At 41.3% G+C, this 14,877-nt stretch overlaps 1 protein-coding gene across 1 annotated transcript in view; it reads left to right on the top strand.

Moving 5' to 3' along the window:
- CCDC88A (coiled-coil and HOOK domain protein 88A) overlaps positions 1 to 14,877 on the top strand; it is an 888,939-nt gene that overhangs the window by 351,733 nt on the left and 522,329 nt on the right. Inside the window, exon 8 of the mRNA XM_085612608.1 lies at positions 3,323 to 3,492. Within this exon, the coding sequence (XP_085468734.1) occupies positions 3,323 to 3,492 (170 nt within the window). The remainder of the gene's footprint in view (positions 1 to 3,322; positions 3,493 to 14,877) is intronic.

Genomic DNA, 14,877 nt, shown 5'->3' with positions numbered 1-14,877 from the left:
ATAAATCGCCTTGGGTCCTTCCGCCTGGAGAGGGCTACGCTGGTCCTGTTTCATCTGTTCTATGTTGGGTCCAAGGCTTTGTGACTTTCGGGCTTTGATACGTCTCTTCTCTCTCCTTCGTTTTCCGGGGTGGTCTTTGGAATTCTTCACCTTCATTCCTGTCGACATTGAGGCACCTCCTGCGGATTCCCACGTGTCCATCCACTCTTCCGCTGCTCCAGGGGTGGTGAAGAAATGTGATTTGCCTTGTGCTACCACCCGCAGACACTTGTTAAGGCAAATACCTTTCCTCCCAAGATCGGTCTATATAGACTGTGTGGAACATTTCAGGCTGTGTTACTAACGTCTTTTTCTCCCGTAGGTTGCGTGGGTGGACCGGGGGCCAAGACGGTCACTTGGATTGGGGGGCATTCGTTCGTGCATTGGGCCTCCAAGTATGAAGAGCAACAGGTGTATGGCCGTAACCTGGGACTCAAAGGACAACATCATGAGGTGCACTGGTGGGGAAAAGGGGGGATGCGATGGGGGGCACTATTGCCCTGGCTCGCGAAGATGGTCCCACAGAAAGGATGCCCTGATCTGTTGATAATACATCTGGGAGAGAACGATTTGGTTCGGCTGTCGGGTTTGGCGCTCTTACAGCTGATGCAGAGAGACTTGGAGGTGTTGAAACACAAGTTGGCTGGGACATGCATAGCCTGGACTGAATTTGTTCCTCGAAGAGATTGGAGGGGGCACTTAAAGACGGGGCTGTGGAAAAAGCACGAAGGAAGCTCAATAGGGCGATGTGAGTTTTCTGTGGGGAGAAGGACATCTAAGTAATTGCTCACACTGGACTGTGACTGGAAGAGCCACTACTGTTTAGTAATGACGGTGTGCATCTTCCAAGACTTGGGAACGCCTATTACATGATGGAGATGAGAGATGTGGTTAGCAGGAATGCTTGAGTAGGTGGGGCTGAAAGAAGCACATTGGGACCTCGGGGGGGGGGGGGGGGGGGGGCAGGTAACCGCCCTAGAGGGGATTCCCTGGTTGGCGATACTTTGGAGGGGTGGGGGGTCAATAGCGGGCGCACCCATCCCTCGGAGGGGGGAGAGTGAATGATGGGGGGAGCTGGAGGCATGAGTGGAATGCTAGGTGATACCGTGGAGGATGCTAGGAGATCTGTGCGAATGGATGAAGAACAGAACGGGTCATGGAGTGGTAGGAGAAGTGAGTTCGGAGTGGGTGAAGAGATGGAAGGAAGGAAGAGTTGTTGTTGGGGGTTGGTTTATTGTTGTTGATTTGATATTGATTATGTTGTGCAGCCTGGTCCTAATAAATGGCCTTTTATGCTTAAGGCACCAAAGTGCTCTGTTTATTGCGCGATGGTGGGCCCCGGGGGAAGCATAGTCACAGACTAGTCTTCCCCTGGGGTCATTCGCGCAGGGCAGGACCAGGCAGGGGCAAAGGATGGGGTTAGGGGGTGGGTATAAGAATGCAGGGGAGGAAGGGATCTTCCTCTTCCTGCATTCTCTGCACCTGCATTCTCTGCACCATCGGGAGGGCTTAGTTAGGAAAGGCCTCCCACCCACCTGACAGTTACTGGGGTTCGGGAGTTGGGTTGCCGGAGCGTGCCAGTTTAGGACGGGCTGCAGGGTTTCCGATACTTTGGAGGGGTGGGGAGTCAATAGCGGGCGCACCCATTCCTCGGGGGGGGGGAGTGAATGATGGGGGGAGCTGGAGGCATAAGTGGAGTGCTAGGTGATACCGGGGAGGATGCTAGGAGATCTGTGGAAATGGATGAAGAATGGAATGGGTCATGGAGGGGTAGGAGAAGTGAGTGAAGAGTGAGTGAAGAGATGGAAGGAATGAAGAGTTGTTGTTGGGGGTTGGTTTATTGTTGTTGATGTTATTTGATATTGATTATGTTGTGCAGCCTGGTCCTAATAAATGGCCTTTTACGCTTAAGGCGCCAGAGTGGTCTGTTTATTGCGCGAACCGCTCTCATAGTCATCATGCCTATTCATGGTAATATTCCCCCCTAGTGGATTAACAACAGTGTTACGCCTACTGAAGACTGTTTCCTCTTTTTTACGGAGTTTTATATAGCGTGAACTTGACCCGAAGGTATCGGGTATCAGAGCGCTTTACATGAGCACCAGTTTCGTTACATGAGGACACATTTTTGTTTTTAACAGCACAACACACTTTTTTAAAACCAATGTTTTTAAAGAACAGGATCTTTACTTGCAGAGATGCCATGAAGTTGGCACGCGTTAGGAAGTTTATTAACATAACATCCACTGCCATTATGCTGCAAATACTCTGAACAGTTTAACTGCAGACATTGCTGCTCTGGTCTTATTGTGGTTCTGAGGACATACACTGACCATTATTGTTTTGGGGTATGTCTTTTTGGAAAATGAGTTCTCAAACTAGCTATGCAGATACTCTAGTTTTCTCTACTTACCTCTATTTTAAGCGTCCTTTCAGTTCTAAGATGATTTTATATTGATTTGTACAACCACTCTGTGTTTCAATTTTTATGTGTATGTACTTAATTGCAATATAACTTGACACTCTTGTTTTATTTTTTATGTAATTGTACCAATTTTAAATAATTGACACAAATAAATTGAAACTCTGAAGTAATGCTTGTAAATGTAATGAAAATCTACATATGTTGGATGTAAGATAGAATAGATGTTTCATACAAAGTATATGAGATGGTATGAAAAAGCATGCGATGTCACACTTGAATTAAGGTTGAGCACAATCGTTATGGTTGAGCAAAACCGTTCTTTTAGTACCAGTAGAAATAGCAATATATTTTTTTTTAAATAAAACAAACATTTTATAATTTTCAGCCTTTTCCTTCAATTATAAGAAATAATCTAGCTTAAATGGTTTTTATACTGTAAACAAAAATATCCTCATTGTCGAAAGTATGATGCTGTAATTGAATGCAAAAGTTAGTGTATCCCACTTGTCAGAGTCTGCATTGAACAAGTCTGCTTTGAAAAAATCATCATAATTATTGGTTATTTATATTCCCAAATGTCTAGCTTTCTTCACAGAATCTTAAGGCACCTTTAATTGAGAGTTCTTGTCCAAGTTTGTATTATTTTCTTTGTTCATTTTTATAAACCAGCACCTTCACAAATCAACCATTAACCTTGAAAGCTATATGTATTTTTAACAGGCAATTTTTAACTGAAGAACTTGTCATTTTGCATGTCTACATTGTTTTTGCAAATTCTGAGATATTAAGTAATGTGATAGTAAAAGATATTCTTCAAGCAAAGTCAGAGGTTGAAATGATTGATTTTTGTTTTCTCAGACAATTGTAGAGCTTTCAGAAGAACGGGACTGCCTTCATTTTCCTTCTCATACCTCAGCAGCACAATCTCCTTCTGGATCTCCTGGCATGAGACGAACAGAAAGCAGGCAGCACCTTTCAGTAGAATTAGCAGATGCTAAGGCAAAAATAAGAAGGCTCAGGCAAGAACTGTAAGTGCACTCTGAATAGAGATGAATTTGATTATGAAAATGAGATATGTAAAGTAATCTGAGGTTCGTCACTGCACCCAAATGGTTTAAATCGCCCTCCCCACAGGCAGCCCAGAAAATAGTTCTTCAAATTAAGCTGTCACTTTAATGGTTTTATAAAACAATCCAGTGTGACCGTCCCCTCCATGGTCACTTTCTCAAATTTGAATAGAAAGGGTGAAAAGGGTAATGTGCAAATTAAACTGAGCATTCTCAGAAAGCCTATCAAATACCTACCATGTTGAAGCAATAAGGAAACGTACAGCCTGATAGGCCTACATTATAAGAGTTATAAATGCACCCTGCTCATTTACGGTTCTGGGTGCTTCCACTACCCATGATGCCTTGTTCGTTACTTAACTCATTGCCCCCAAAACGATTGAGAGGTGTGGGGGTCATTGTTTTTAAGACCCGTCCATCGTAAACCATTTTCAATCTACCAGGTAACTCTGGAAAAAATACTCAATTATCATCTCAACATTTAGCAACTTCACTCCTCCTATATGTTTACTTTCCTGTCACCATGAAGTCACCACTCTTTGTACTGATATCTCACATTTGATGTCAGTTCTTCTCCTAGAAATGCTTTCTGGTGGAATTTCTAGTTGAGGGTGCACTTAGCTTACAGTTAGTGTGTATCATCCTGCACAGCTAAGGCTTCCTCATAAACATCAAGACGGTTCAACTAGTCCATTGACAAGGACAACAGTTTGTCATGACTGTGACACTTTCCTAGGAGTGCCCTTTCCTCAACCGGAGAGAGTGGGGGCAATTTCATGTCACTTTATCAGTGTGGTTGATTCTGTGGTTGATAGACCTCATTGTCTCTGGCATCCATGTAGTTCCTCTTGGCAGTCTGAAAATGAGATCTATGAAGCCTTCTAAAATATGATTCATGTAACCTTTTCTGATCTTTCATTGTGACACAGTTTGAGAGCTTGTAGTGGTTTCTGGACGCAAAACTCTCAGGTCAAATCAATCAGCCACTAGTCACTCAAATAGCAAAGCCAGTCATCTCTCAATACGGCTAGGGAGCTCAGAGACAGAGTTTTTCTAAAAGAAAAAAGCAATATTGTGCAAATACCTTTTTTGTAAATTCTTTATATTGAATTTTAGCGTAGACATTACATTACCACAACAGCTCGACTGAACCCATTACGTACTACTGAATATTTACCACCACAACAAGAAGACCTCACAACCAAAGCAGTATTGCACAACAATTACCATAGCATAGCAAATAACCCTTCTAAACAGAGCATACTATGTCCTTAATCTCTCTCCCTCCCAAGAGGCCTGCCAATTTGGTTACCACGTCCACCAAGTTGGCAAGATCCTCTAGAACTTTATCATCACTCCATGATTCCTTCACTTGCTGTTCATCCCCCAAAGCTCATTCTAGCTAGTCTTTCTTCCATCGTGTCACCCCTGGGGCACAGGAGGACACCCAATGTATAGCAATTCTTCTTTTGGCCTGTGCCGTTCCCAATGCCCATATCTTTAATCTCATTTTACAGCCTTTGTGTGCTAACATTATACCAAATAGACATGTTTGTTTTGGATACTCCACCGCCATACCAGTCATATCCCTCACACATTTCACCACTTCACTCCAGAAACTTTCCACCTTTGAACCCACACGTCATGTGCAGAAAATCAACCCAGGCATACCACAGCTACTTCATGAAGGTGATTTCTATAGGTAAAATAAAGCCAATTCATTTGGTGTGAGGTATGTTTTATGTAAATGATGAACCTATATCAGCTTGAAACAAGCATTAGTGTATATATTTTAAACTTGTTTTCCTGCCTTCCTCTAGTCAAATGTCGTCAGTTGTCCAGCGATCTCGGACATTCTCTGTGTTACCCCATCTATCTAGTAATGCAAACATATTAATGTAATTGGGTCAAGTTTCCCAAAAAAGGCATATGAATCAATCAGTGTTCAGCAAGTAGGGTTTTTTTGGATCTATCTATTTGCAATGAAACTCAAACTTCAACATTGCATCTTCGCATCTCATCTGGGAGCAGATGAGGATTTTCTATTGCTGTTCTTGTATATTATTCTTCATACCTTGTTGACAACTTCCCTGATTCACAGGGCTCTTTACAATGTGAAGGTTTCCAACAAATCTGAGATTTTGTTTAGCGTAACTCTGTCCATGACAGATTTTGTTTGCTGCCCTCTAACGTCAACTTCTTAGAACTTCCTTTGGTCCACCTTCTCCTGAACCAGCAATAGAGGATTATTTTGAAGCCTACCCCCTACAGTTATTGAACCTGAAATATATTCTGTGGAGTATTGTCCCCATATTACTCTAACCCTAACTCTTTTACTTAAATGCTGTCTTGACTTTTATGACAGATCTAGTTTACATGTACAAACAATATCTCTCAGCTGTTGCATCTTAATAGACCATTAGATATTTTCTCTTGAAAAATTAGGTGGGTAGCACTTTCACAACCTTCTGTATTTGCATCATTCAGTGACAGATCACTCTCTCCAGCAAAATCTCTGCTTGGTCCTTGCCTTTATAATGTGCAAAACATTCCAGCGAAATCTCCGCTTGGTCCTTACCTTTAAAATGCGCAAAACATTGAAGTTTGTTGCATCTTGCGACACTGACCTCATGTCAAGGAAAATGGCATTTTTGGACAGAATAATGGGGAAAGGGCAGGTTTCAGGATCTCATGAAGAATCCATATTTTATTTCAATAAAGACAAACTGGTACATTTAACAGCACCCTCCTTTATTCCCATTGTTCTTGTCTGAATGTTTTCTTTAATAAGGAAGGAATTGGCTTTCCATTCTTTGAACCAAGACATCATGTTTCCAAAGATGAGGAAAATCTGCAGAACAGAACCAGCATGTTTCCCGGATCATTACATTACATTTCGAAAAATGGCTACCTTTTCATGTGCCGTAATCGCATTTTCGAATTGACTGCATATATTTGACAACATATTTTATTCTCCCCTCACTACATTGCACATTGCTCCTTTGAGCAACATTTTCCCTTTTGCTGGACTTGTTCAGTCTGTCACAAAACATCCAGTGAATGGTTTCATCACTTTATTGGAGTAGTATAGCATTGCCCAGACCCACTTTTTTATGTTCAACGTCAGGCATTTTTGATGTTTCATGAACTTGGGTCAGCAGCCCTAGGAACTACATTTCCGATGAACCATAGTAGTTCTCTCATATCAAAGGAAGTTATGTCACCATTTTGTATGTAAATGTACTTATGTCAGTGCTTCTGGTGCTGACACTTTCTGTTTTGTAGTTTTTGGATCTGCCTTCACATTCTACCTGCTGCTTGCCCTGGCAGGGTAACACATTGTTGTATTTATACTGAAATGTGTATGCTTTCCGACCAGCTTCTTTTGTGGCAACTGGTATGAATTGCCCAGTAGAGTTTGAAGTCTGCTGCTTTTTGACTGTTCCACCAGTTCTCATTAACTATTTGTTTTTCGAACTTAAGAATTGGATATGAAAATGCAAGATTTTTTGACTCTGGACTTTCTGGAACTAAATTTTCTAGCAGAACCTTTGAGATTTCTTTCTTTCTGTGGATCTGAACTCAGTTTTCTTTATGACATACAACACAGACACATCAGGAAAAGCACTTTTCCTATATGTTCCTGCATCCATCTGCTAACTCATTCTTTTTCTACAGTTTTAATACGTATTAATTGTTATTGTTCCTTTCATATTCATTGCAATAACTTGTTATATTTCTTTGAGACTTAGAAGTCGCCCTTGTCTATTAAATTGTCCCCCACCTTATCAATAATTCAGTAAGCTTTGTGATTCTCTGTTTAGTTTTTGGCTTCATGTGTTTGGATGGAACCATACTGATTTCTGACAGAAGTTGTGAAATTAGATTTTTAAGCAGCTGGAATAAAGGGAGATCCAGAACTTCTGAGTAAAGACAATTACCTTCATAGTCATTCCAATTCTTAATTATTGCTCTCCCTTCGTGAAAACACCCACCCAGCCTTTTCAATTAGTCAATCTTATGCTCCATCATGTGGTAAATGTTCTGGTGCTGGTAGTAACACACAAGAAGGGGCACATTGTACACACATTGAATTATTTTGCAGGATGTTTTACAAGCCTTTGAAAGTTTTTTGTGATTCTGAGACAGCACAAGTATTCCCAAACAGTTGTGAAAAAGAAAGAACATCAACTAGGAGAACCAGAATTATCCTGTAGGCATTTTTGTACTTTGTTTTTCTAGCAGAAAATATCACACATACACATTTCAATGTATATAGTACAAAATGTAAAACAAATCATTTTGTTTCACATAATAATTTTCTTGTTTGTATCTCATTCAATTTCGCTATCAAATATTGCATTGCAGATAAGGAGGCTGAGTTAAAATATGTAATTCCTACTCTTCATCCACATCATTAATGATCAAATATATGTTAATGTACAAAGATAGTAGTTTTCTTGTAAGCGTATCTTCTAATCCCTTTAAAAGCCCCAATAATAGTCAGTTTGTGTGCATTAATAAGTGTCTGTTTCAGAATATAGAAATAAGCCTTCTATTTTGGGTTCCTAGTGCATTATCTGTTCTGTTTTCACTATCTGGGGCAGGGCTAGTAAAGAATCAATTTCCAATACTATTTTGCTTTGCAAATTTCGAAGATACCTATATATTTTATCCAGTAATTCATACACATCACCGAGTCGCTGTTAGGAAGGGATGCCCTTAACACGTCCCTTCCTAATACCGAATTGTTAACCTAATTTGATTAGGTTTTGGTACATAGAAAAAGGCTTTTTACCAGTCGCAAATGGCCCAATTCAGCGAATCGGGCCATTTGAGACTGAAAAAAAGGTAGGTACATGTGGTCCATCGATACAGCACTGTTGCAATCTCGTATTTGGAGCTAAAGAAAGGAAGGTCTTAAACACAATCACCATGGTGAAGTAAAACTTGAGCAACAGCAAATTAAGTTTAAGTTTCCCTTTCATAGTTACAGATTCTACATCCACTTAAGGGACCAAGGTTCTTCCAGAGATGTTGTACCGCCCCAACCTAAAGCACACCTATTCGAACAGTAAGGTATTTTGGCCTTAAGTGGCAATTCGGTAGGCTTGAAAAGGTAGTTTGGGGCATATTTTCTACATACGAATGGGAAGGATTTTGGCAAAACTCACTGGATGAGTGTCACTGAGGGAAGCTCCTTTAGATAGTGAAAACAGTTGTTTACCATGTCATTTCTTAAAAGATGATGGAGACAGTTACAGAGTCCAAAGGTCATTAAGCAATAAGTCTATGAAGACTTGCCTTAAATAGACACCCCAAATAAAGTTCCTAGAGATTAACTGAGATTGTATTTCCTTCCAAAGAAGAAACTTTAATCAGCCTTCATTTTGTTAGACGGTTGCAAAAACGCTTTTCTAAAATTCCAACCTAATCCTTGACTACAGGATAGCATTTGGAAGGTGGAACATTAGCCTGAAAAGATTGCATTGAGTTTTGGTAAACAACTTGCCATTTCCCAAGGAAACTCCTCACCGTTTTTAGGTCTCGCCTACGCAGCGCACATGCGCTGCATAGGAAAAAGACCTTTTGAAATCGATTCCCTTTTCGCCCTAAAAACGTGCACGCGTTGCATTGCTTTCAATGGCAACGTGTGCACGTTTGGTGATTCCCTTGCGGGAGCGAGCTTTGACACCATATATTTGTAATTAACTTGCAAACACATGGTGCCCCTGGCTCGCTCCCGCAAGGGAAACGCTTTGTTGATTCTCGGTCCACTCCCCTCACAGCTTAGAGCGAATGACCTGCTTGTTATACGTATCGCTGCCACAAGTTAATTGTTTTTCTATTGTTAATCATACCATGTTTATTTAATGGGGTCTCTACGTGTCGAATCCTTCTTTCACTTATTTAAAAAAATATATATGCTGTGCTTTATTTGCCACGTTAATTGTTTGCTGTAAATGTGAATAAATGACTGGGTACTTTACATCTGAAAAATGCATTTGTTATATAGAGGGTATTACAACGTAATGCTTCGCCATATGTCACGTTGTCATTAACCACTGGGGGGAGCCAAAGGCACATAGAAGCTATAGAAATAGTAATTCGACTTAAGGTTGAAAATACTCCACAGGCGAGTTCGGCAGGGTCACTATTGGTCTTGAGCCTTTTCACAGAGGCAGATGTAGTAAGTCAAACAAGCAATGGCAACGCCAGTAGGTCTCACAACATTGACTTATTAGTTTTGCCAATGTTTTTGTTCATATACTTTGTAGTATTGTGAATCGAACAAAATACATATGCCTCCAAACACTCACGCACACTCAGACAATGCGCAAGATCTGAAGAAGTTCCTATGTGTGCTCGGTTGTTTGCCATGAGCCTCTGTGATTATTTATATAAGAGCTGCCATGACGTGCAGTTTCCTGATAGAAATCATGTACATACGCACAAGCGCACACATGCTTCCAAGTCTTTCCACACACACAAGTACATGCACACACAAGCTTCTAAGCAGTCACACACACATAGGCAATGTACTGGATCTGAAGCAGTCCCTCTGTGTTCCATATTTTATTGCTTACTATGAGCCACTGTGTGTGATTATTCCGAGGTGAGCTGCCGAAACATGAAGTTTTTGAAAAGGCATGCATGTACATACACACTCAAGCACGCACACAGGCTTCTAGGCACTCATTCACACACAAGTACATGCTAGGGTGACCAGATTCTCAAAACAAGCATTGGCATAGCCAATAGGTCTCACCTTTGGGACCTTATAAGTGTTTAGTTATCCAGCACAATACCCTTTGTGCAACAACATCAAGTGTTGCATGGGTAAACATTTATAAGGTCCCAAAGGCGAGACCTATTGGCTATGTCAATGCTTGTTTATTAAGGATGTGAGATGTTTGGCTTTAACTACTTTGAATAGGTTTTTTTTGGAGAGAATCTGGATGTGAGAGCAACAGCCTGAAAAGGTAGCATTGAGTTTTGTCTAGCCAGCTTGCCGTGTTCACAGGAAATGTCTCACAGCTTCCTGCTAAAGAGTGGATGGGTTTGGCTTTAACTACTTTAAGTAGTGCTTGGATGGTCCTGATAGGACTGTTGGCAATTTGCAAAAGCAAATGCTAGGGAGGTGGCCTTTAGGTTAAGGCCATACAGGTGATGTGTGTAACCTCCCCACTGATGTAACCGCACACCACAATATTTATAGGAGGAGTCCTGTTTAGGTCTCGCCTGACGTTAGCAACGCGCATGTGCTGCTCTCGCCATGCAAGGTCCTTTTGGAATCAATACGGATTCCAAAGCTAGATGTGCATGCGTACGGACGGACAGAAGATGTGCACAAATACGGAGGACAGGAGATGTGCACACGTTTGGGTCGCGGCGGTTAGCACAATGTGCGCATGGCGTGCTAGCATTTGTTTGATGTCTTTCTCCATAGGTGTGCACGTTACACAATCCAAAAAGTCACTGTGCCCATTATCTCAATAATTTTACTAGCATCTGTTTTGTATCAGGGGAAGCACATATAGTAAATGGTTATATTTCATGGCAAGTGAAATAGCATACATCCTGACCAAGGAGAAGGCGTGTGGTAATATTGTGCAACCATGCATTCAAGAACAGCAATGCTGTTGACGCCTCACATGTTTAATATTTCCGTAGCGCATGTTCTTACATCAGAACTGGCAATCATTTTTTGGCGGCATGGCATATAACCGGGCTGCTGTTTTTGCAACAACTGTGAGTCTTACGGTGAGATCTGGGGTGTGTAAAGGAAGGAAGCTGGTTGCATATCGCATCTACATCCTTAGATGTGCAGATAATGAAAGAAATGACCCAGGCGAAAAGTCACTAATTGGTTAAAAAGCAAAATGCTTGAGGGCCTGGGGTTTCCTGGGTGATTGTTGTTGCATGAGGGCCGCATGAATAACTTTACCTTTATTTACCTGGCGCATGGATTTTTGGTTGCTTCCCGTACTGTCACTGCAGGGGATGAGGGGCACTTAGGGGCCTCTCGAGAACTTAAGTGCAGCTCGGGGAGGCTGCAGTAGTTCAACTCTTGCCCACCCGTAGCTGGGAGGAACAAAGGGGTACCCGAGCCCCAGCCATTTATATTTCTCTACAAGCCATCACCCTCACCCCACCGCCCTCCCCATCTGGCCATCTGCCTCTCGCCAAATGGCATTTCTTTTTATTTTAATGCACATACACATTCTTTCTGTGTCACTTTACTATGGTATTTGTATTTTTGTATTTCATTTAGGCTTTGCACGCCAAATTAACCAAGAAATGAAGGCATTACAAAGTGACTTAGTGGTGCTGTTAGCGTTATACGTAGGATTAACCTGCAAAGCTTTATTGGAACTTAAGCATACACCATGTGGAACGCTAATGTTGGTTGCTTCCACACACATGTACCTCGCTATCTATGTGAATAAACGCTTCAGCGCCCCACATAGGAGTAGTACGTGCTATACAAATGCTTTTACAGTTTAGTTCGGGGGTTGTCCAGTCTGTAACAGCTTGAGTCTTTACCGTGCCAGCAGGCAGCTGTAGGTATCCAACACAACAACTTATACTTATCTTCATCTACACACACACAGTATTACGTTTGTGGTGCATGTGTAGTCTGATAATATGTTGCATGGCTAAACACTTACAAGGTCTCAAAGGTGAGACCTGTTGGCTATGCCAATGCTTGTTACCTCCTTACTGTCCAAAAGCCATATCTCCATTACAGAAATAATAATGTTGCTTTTCTCCAATTTGATGATAGGTTTATTGATTTGCAGTAATTATTAAGGGCCACTAATTGGTGTTGTACACCTATCCGTTTTTTGTCAAGTAGCTCTATTTCTACCTCGTACTGTAGCACAGGAACACTGGTTTCTCTCAACTTGGGGGGTAAGAATGAGCATCAGTTAAAGATGACTATAGATCAGCAATGTATAGAATTAATACAGAGTTATTACACAACCCTGTTTTAAGTATGTGTTAGTTTGAAGTTTTGGGGAAAGTGTTGCAGTACTATCAAATGTGGTATGTACATACATTCTGTCAACTAATTGGCATATTGCAATCAATAAGGTGGGATTAAGACCATCAGATCTATAGCTTTGTCCATATTAAGGTCCTATCAATGCAATAAAAGGAAGTAGCAAACTCAATACATCTTTCCTACACCTTTTGACTTGATTGAGCGTGCTTATTGATAAGATTTGACAGCTCTATTATATGATCTGAGGTCCAGGAATTCACTCTAAACCCAGCTCAAATAAGAGGCAGCAGCCTGCACTCATCTGTCCAGTCAGAGATCTCTATTTGCATCATGAAGTGCTATTAGTCTGTTACTACTTAGAGTGTTGAGTCGGCCCTTTGTATATAACTGTTGTAAAATGGAGCCCCTCCAGGAATCAGCATTGCTTAGTTTAAAATGGAAAAAGTAAATATTGGAAAAAGACTTTGACCTCAATAATCCAGATCGTATTTAAATAAAGCTGTCCTAAGGCAATTTTGCTAGGTGCACCATCAGTCTGAGTGCTGTTAATGAGTGTTTACAGTCTGGTAGTCATTTGTAGAGAGCCTGGCTGTAATGCTAGTCTGTACCAATGTACCATCCTCTTACAGGCGCTTGATATAGCTTTACCAGTCTGATAATGCTACCAAGAAACCCAAGCTATTTCTATTTGGAGAATCTAGTGGATTGATACATTCCCAGAATTTCTTGAAGTCTTTGGATCTAAAGTGAATCATTATGAGATTGTTTATTATGTTAAACAAGTTTTTTATATTCTCTCCATAATTAGCTGATTTTATATATGACAACCAAACGTCATGGTGTCATGAGAGTTTTATAAAAACGTTATTAAGTTTTCACTTTTTCTTTTTTTCGTTTTTCATTTTTGTCATGTTTTTGGGAAGTCATCCCCTTATTCTGGACACGATAATGGAAAACCTTATAGAAGAGAGACCCTCTTTAATGAGTTTTAATTCCATTTTGAATGCACCAAATGTTGTTAATTTCTAAGATCTTGGGTACGTGAGTTGTGGAGCTGTGTGCTGATGTCTCATATCCTTCTACCTGAGTCTTGTAGTTAAATCTGAGCTGTATGATCAGACGATCCAAATCTTGTAAGTATTTGAATCAGCGATTGAAATTTTTTTTTTTATTTATGAAACTTTTTATTAAATCAAATCACAGAGTTATCAGTGCAAATCAAGTACATATCAATCCGAGGGTACAGTGCATTAACATGTAATTGTCACTCATTACATTCAGCTAAGTCTTCATTGTTCTGTTCTACTGTGCATTGCCATATCGTCTGTTGGTGATGTGCAAATCTCGCCCCTATAGGAATTCCAGTGTTTCCATTTCCGATCCCATTTCTTAGGGCAGCCTCGCATTTTATAGACTTCTTTCTCTGCTATCATGCAGCGATTTAATTCTGTCACCCAGCTAACTATTAGAGACCACGTGGCGGAGCCCCAGGACATTGCAATAGCTCTTTTCACTAATAAGTACCCCAATGCCACCCATTGTTGATCTATTTCAGTCAAATCCGTGGCCTCCCAAATGTTCAGGATCCCCAACCCTGCTGTCAGGTCAATTTGCTTTCCTAACGTGTCTTTCATTTTTTGGGTTACCTTGTCCCAAAGGGGGCGTGTCATGGGGCATGTCCAGAGAACATGATAAAAAGTACCCTCCTGACCACAGCCTCTGAGGCATAGTGTGTCTGTCCTACGGCCTATTTTAGCGAGGAGTATTCCTAAGAGGTAAGAGCGGTGTAGAATTTTCAATTGAATGAGACGGAAGCGGTGATTTATCGCCGTTTCCCTGTGGCACATTAGCGCCATCTGCCAGTCTTCGTCGGTTATAGGCCCTATGTCTGCCTGCCACTGGTCCCAGAGAGTCTGGAAGGGGTCGGGTAAATTATTACAGAGCTTGCGATATGTGCAGGATACCGCCTTTTTTAGAAGCGGTTCGGAGAGTAGGCAGTCCTCCAAAGGAGAGGAATCTGGTATAGAGGACAGATCTGGGATAGTAGTCTGAAAGGTATGTCGAATTTGCAGATACCGAAAAATTTCGCCTGAAGCAAGGTTGTGTTTAGTTTGCAGTTCTTTAAACGTGTGGCGTTTGCCTCTATATACCAGGTCGCCAATATTTGTGATACCGATCGTGTCCCATTTATCGAAGCCCACATGGTGGCAGAGTAGCCCCAGTTTCTGCATGGACCAAAGCGGTGTGGATTTCGTGAGCTTGTCCGCCCAGCCTAGACGTTTGGTTGCTTAATGCCAGATGGCCACTGTCAGTGACATGGGTCTAAGATAACGGAC

Source organism: Triturus cristatus, chromosome 6, assembly GCF_964204655.1.
Source record: "Triturus cristatus chromosome 6, aTriCri1.1, whole genome shotgun sequence".
Lineage (NCBI taxonomy): Eukaryota > Metazoa > Chordata > Amphibia > Caudata > Salamandridae > Triturus > Triturus cristatus.
This window is presented reverse-complemented; position numbering and strand designations above follow the sequence as displayed.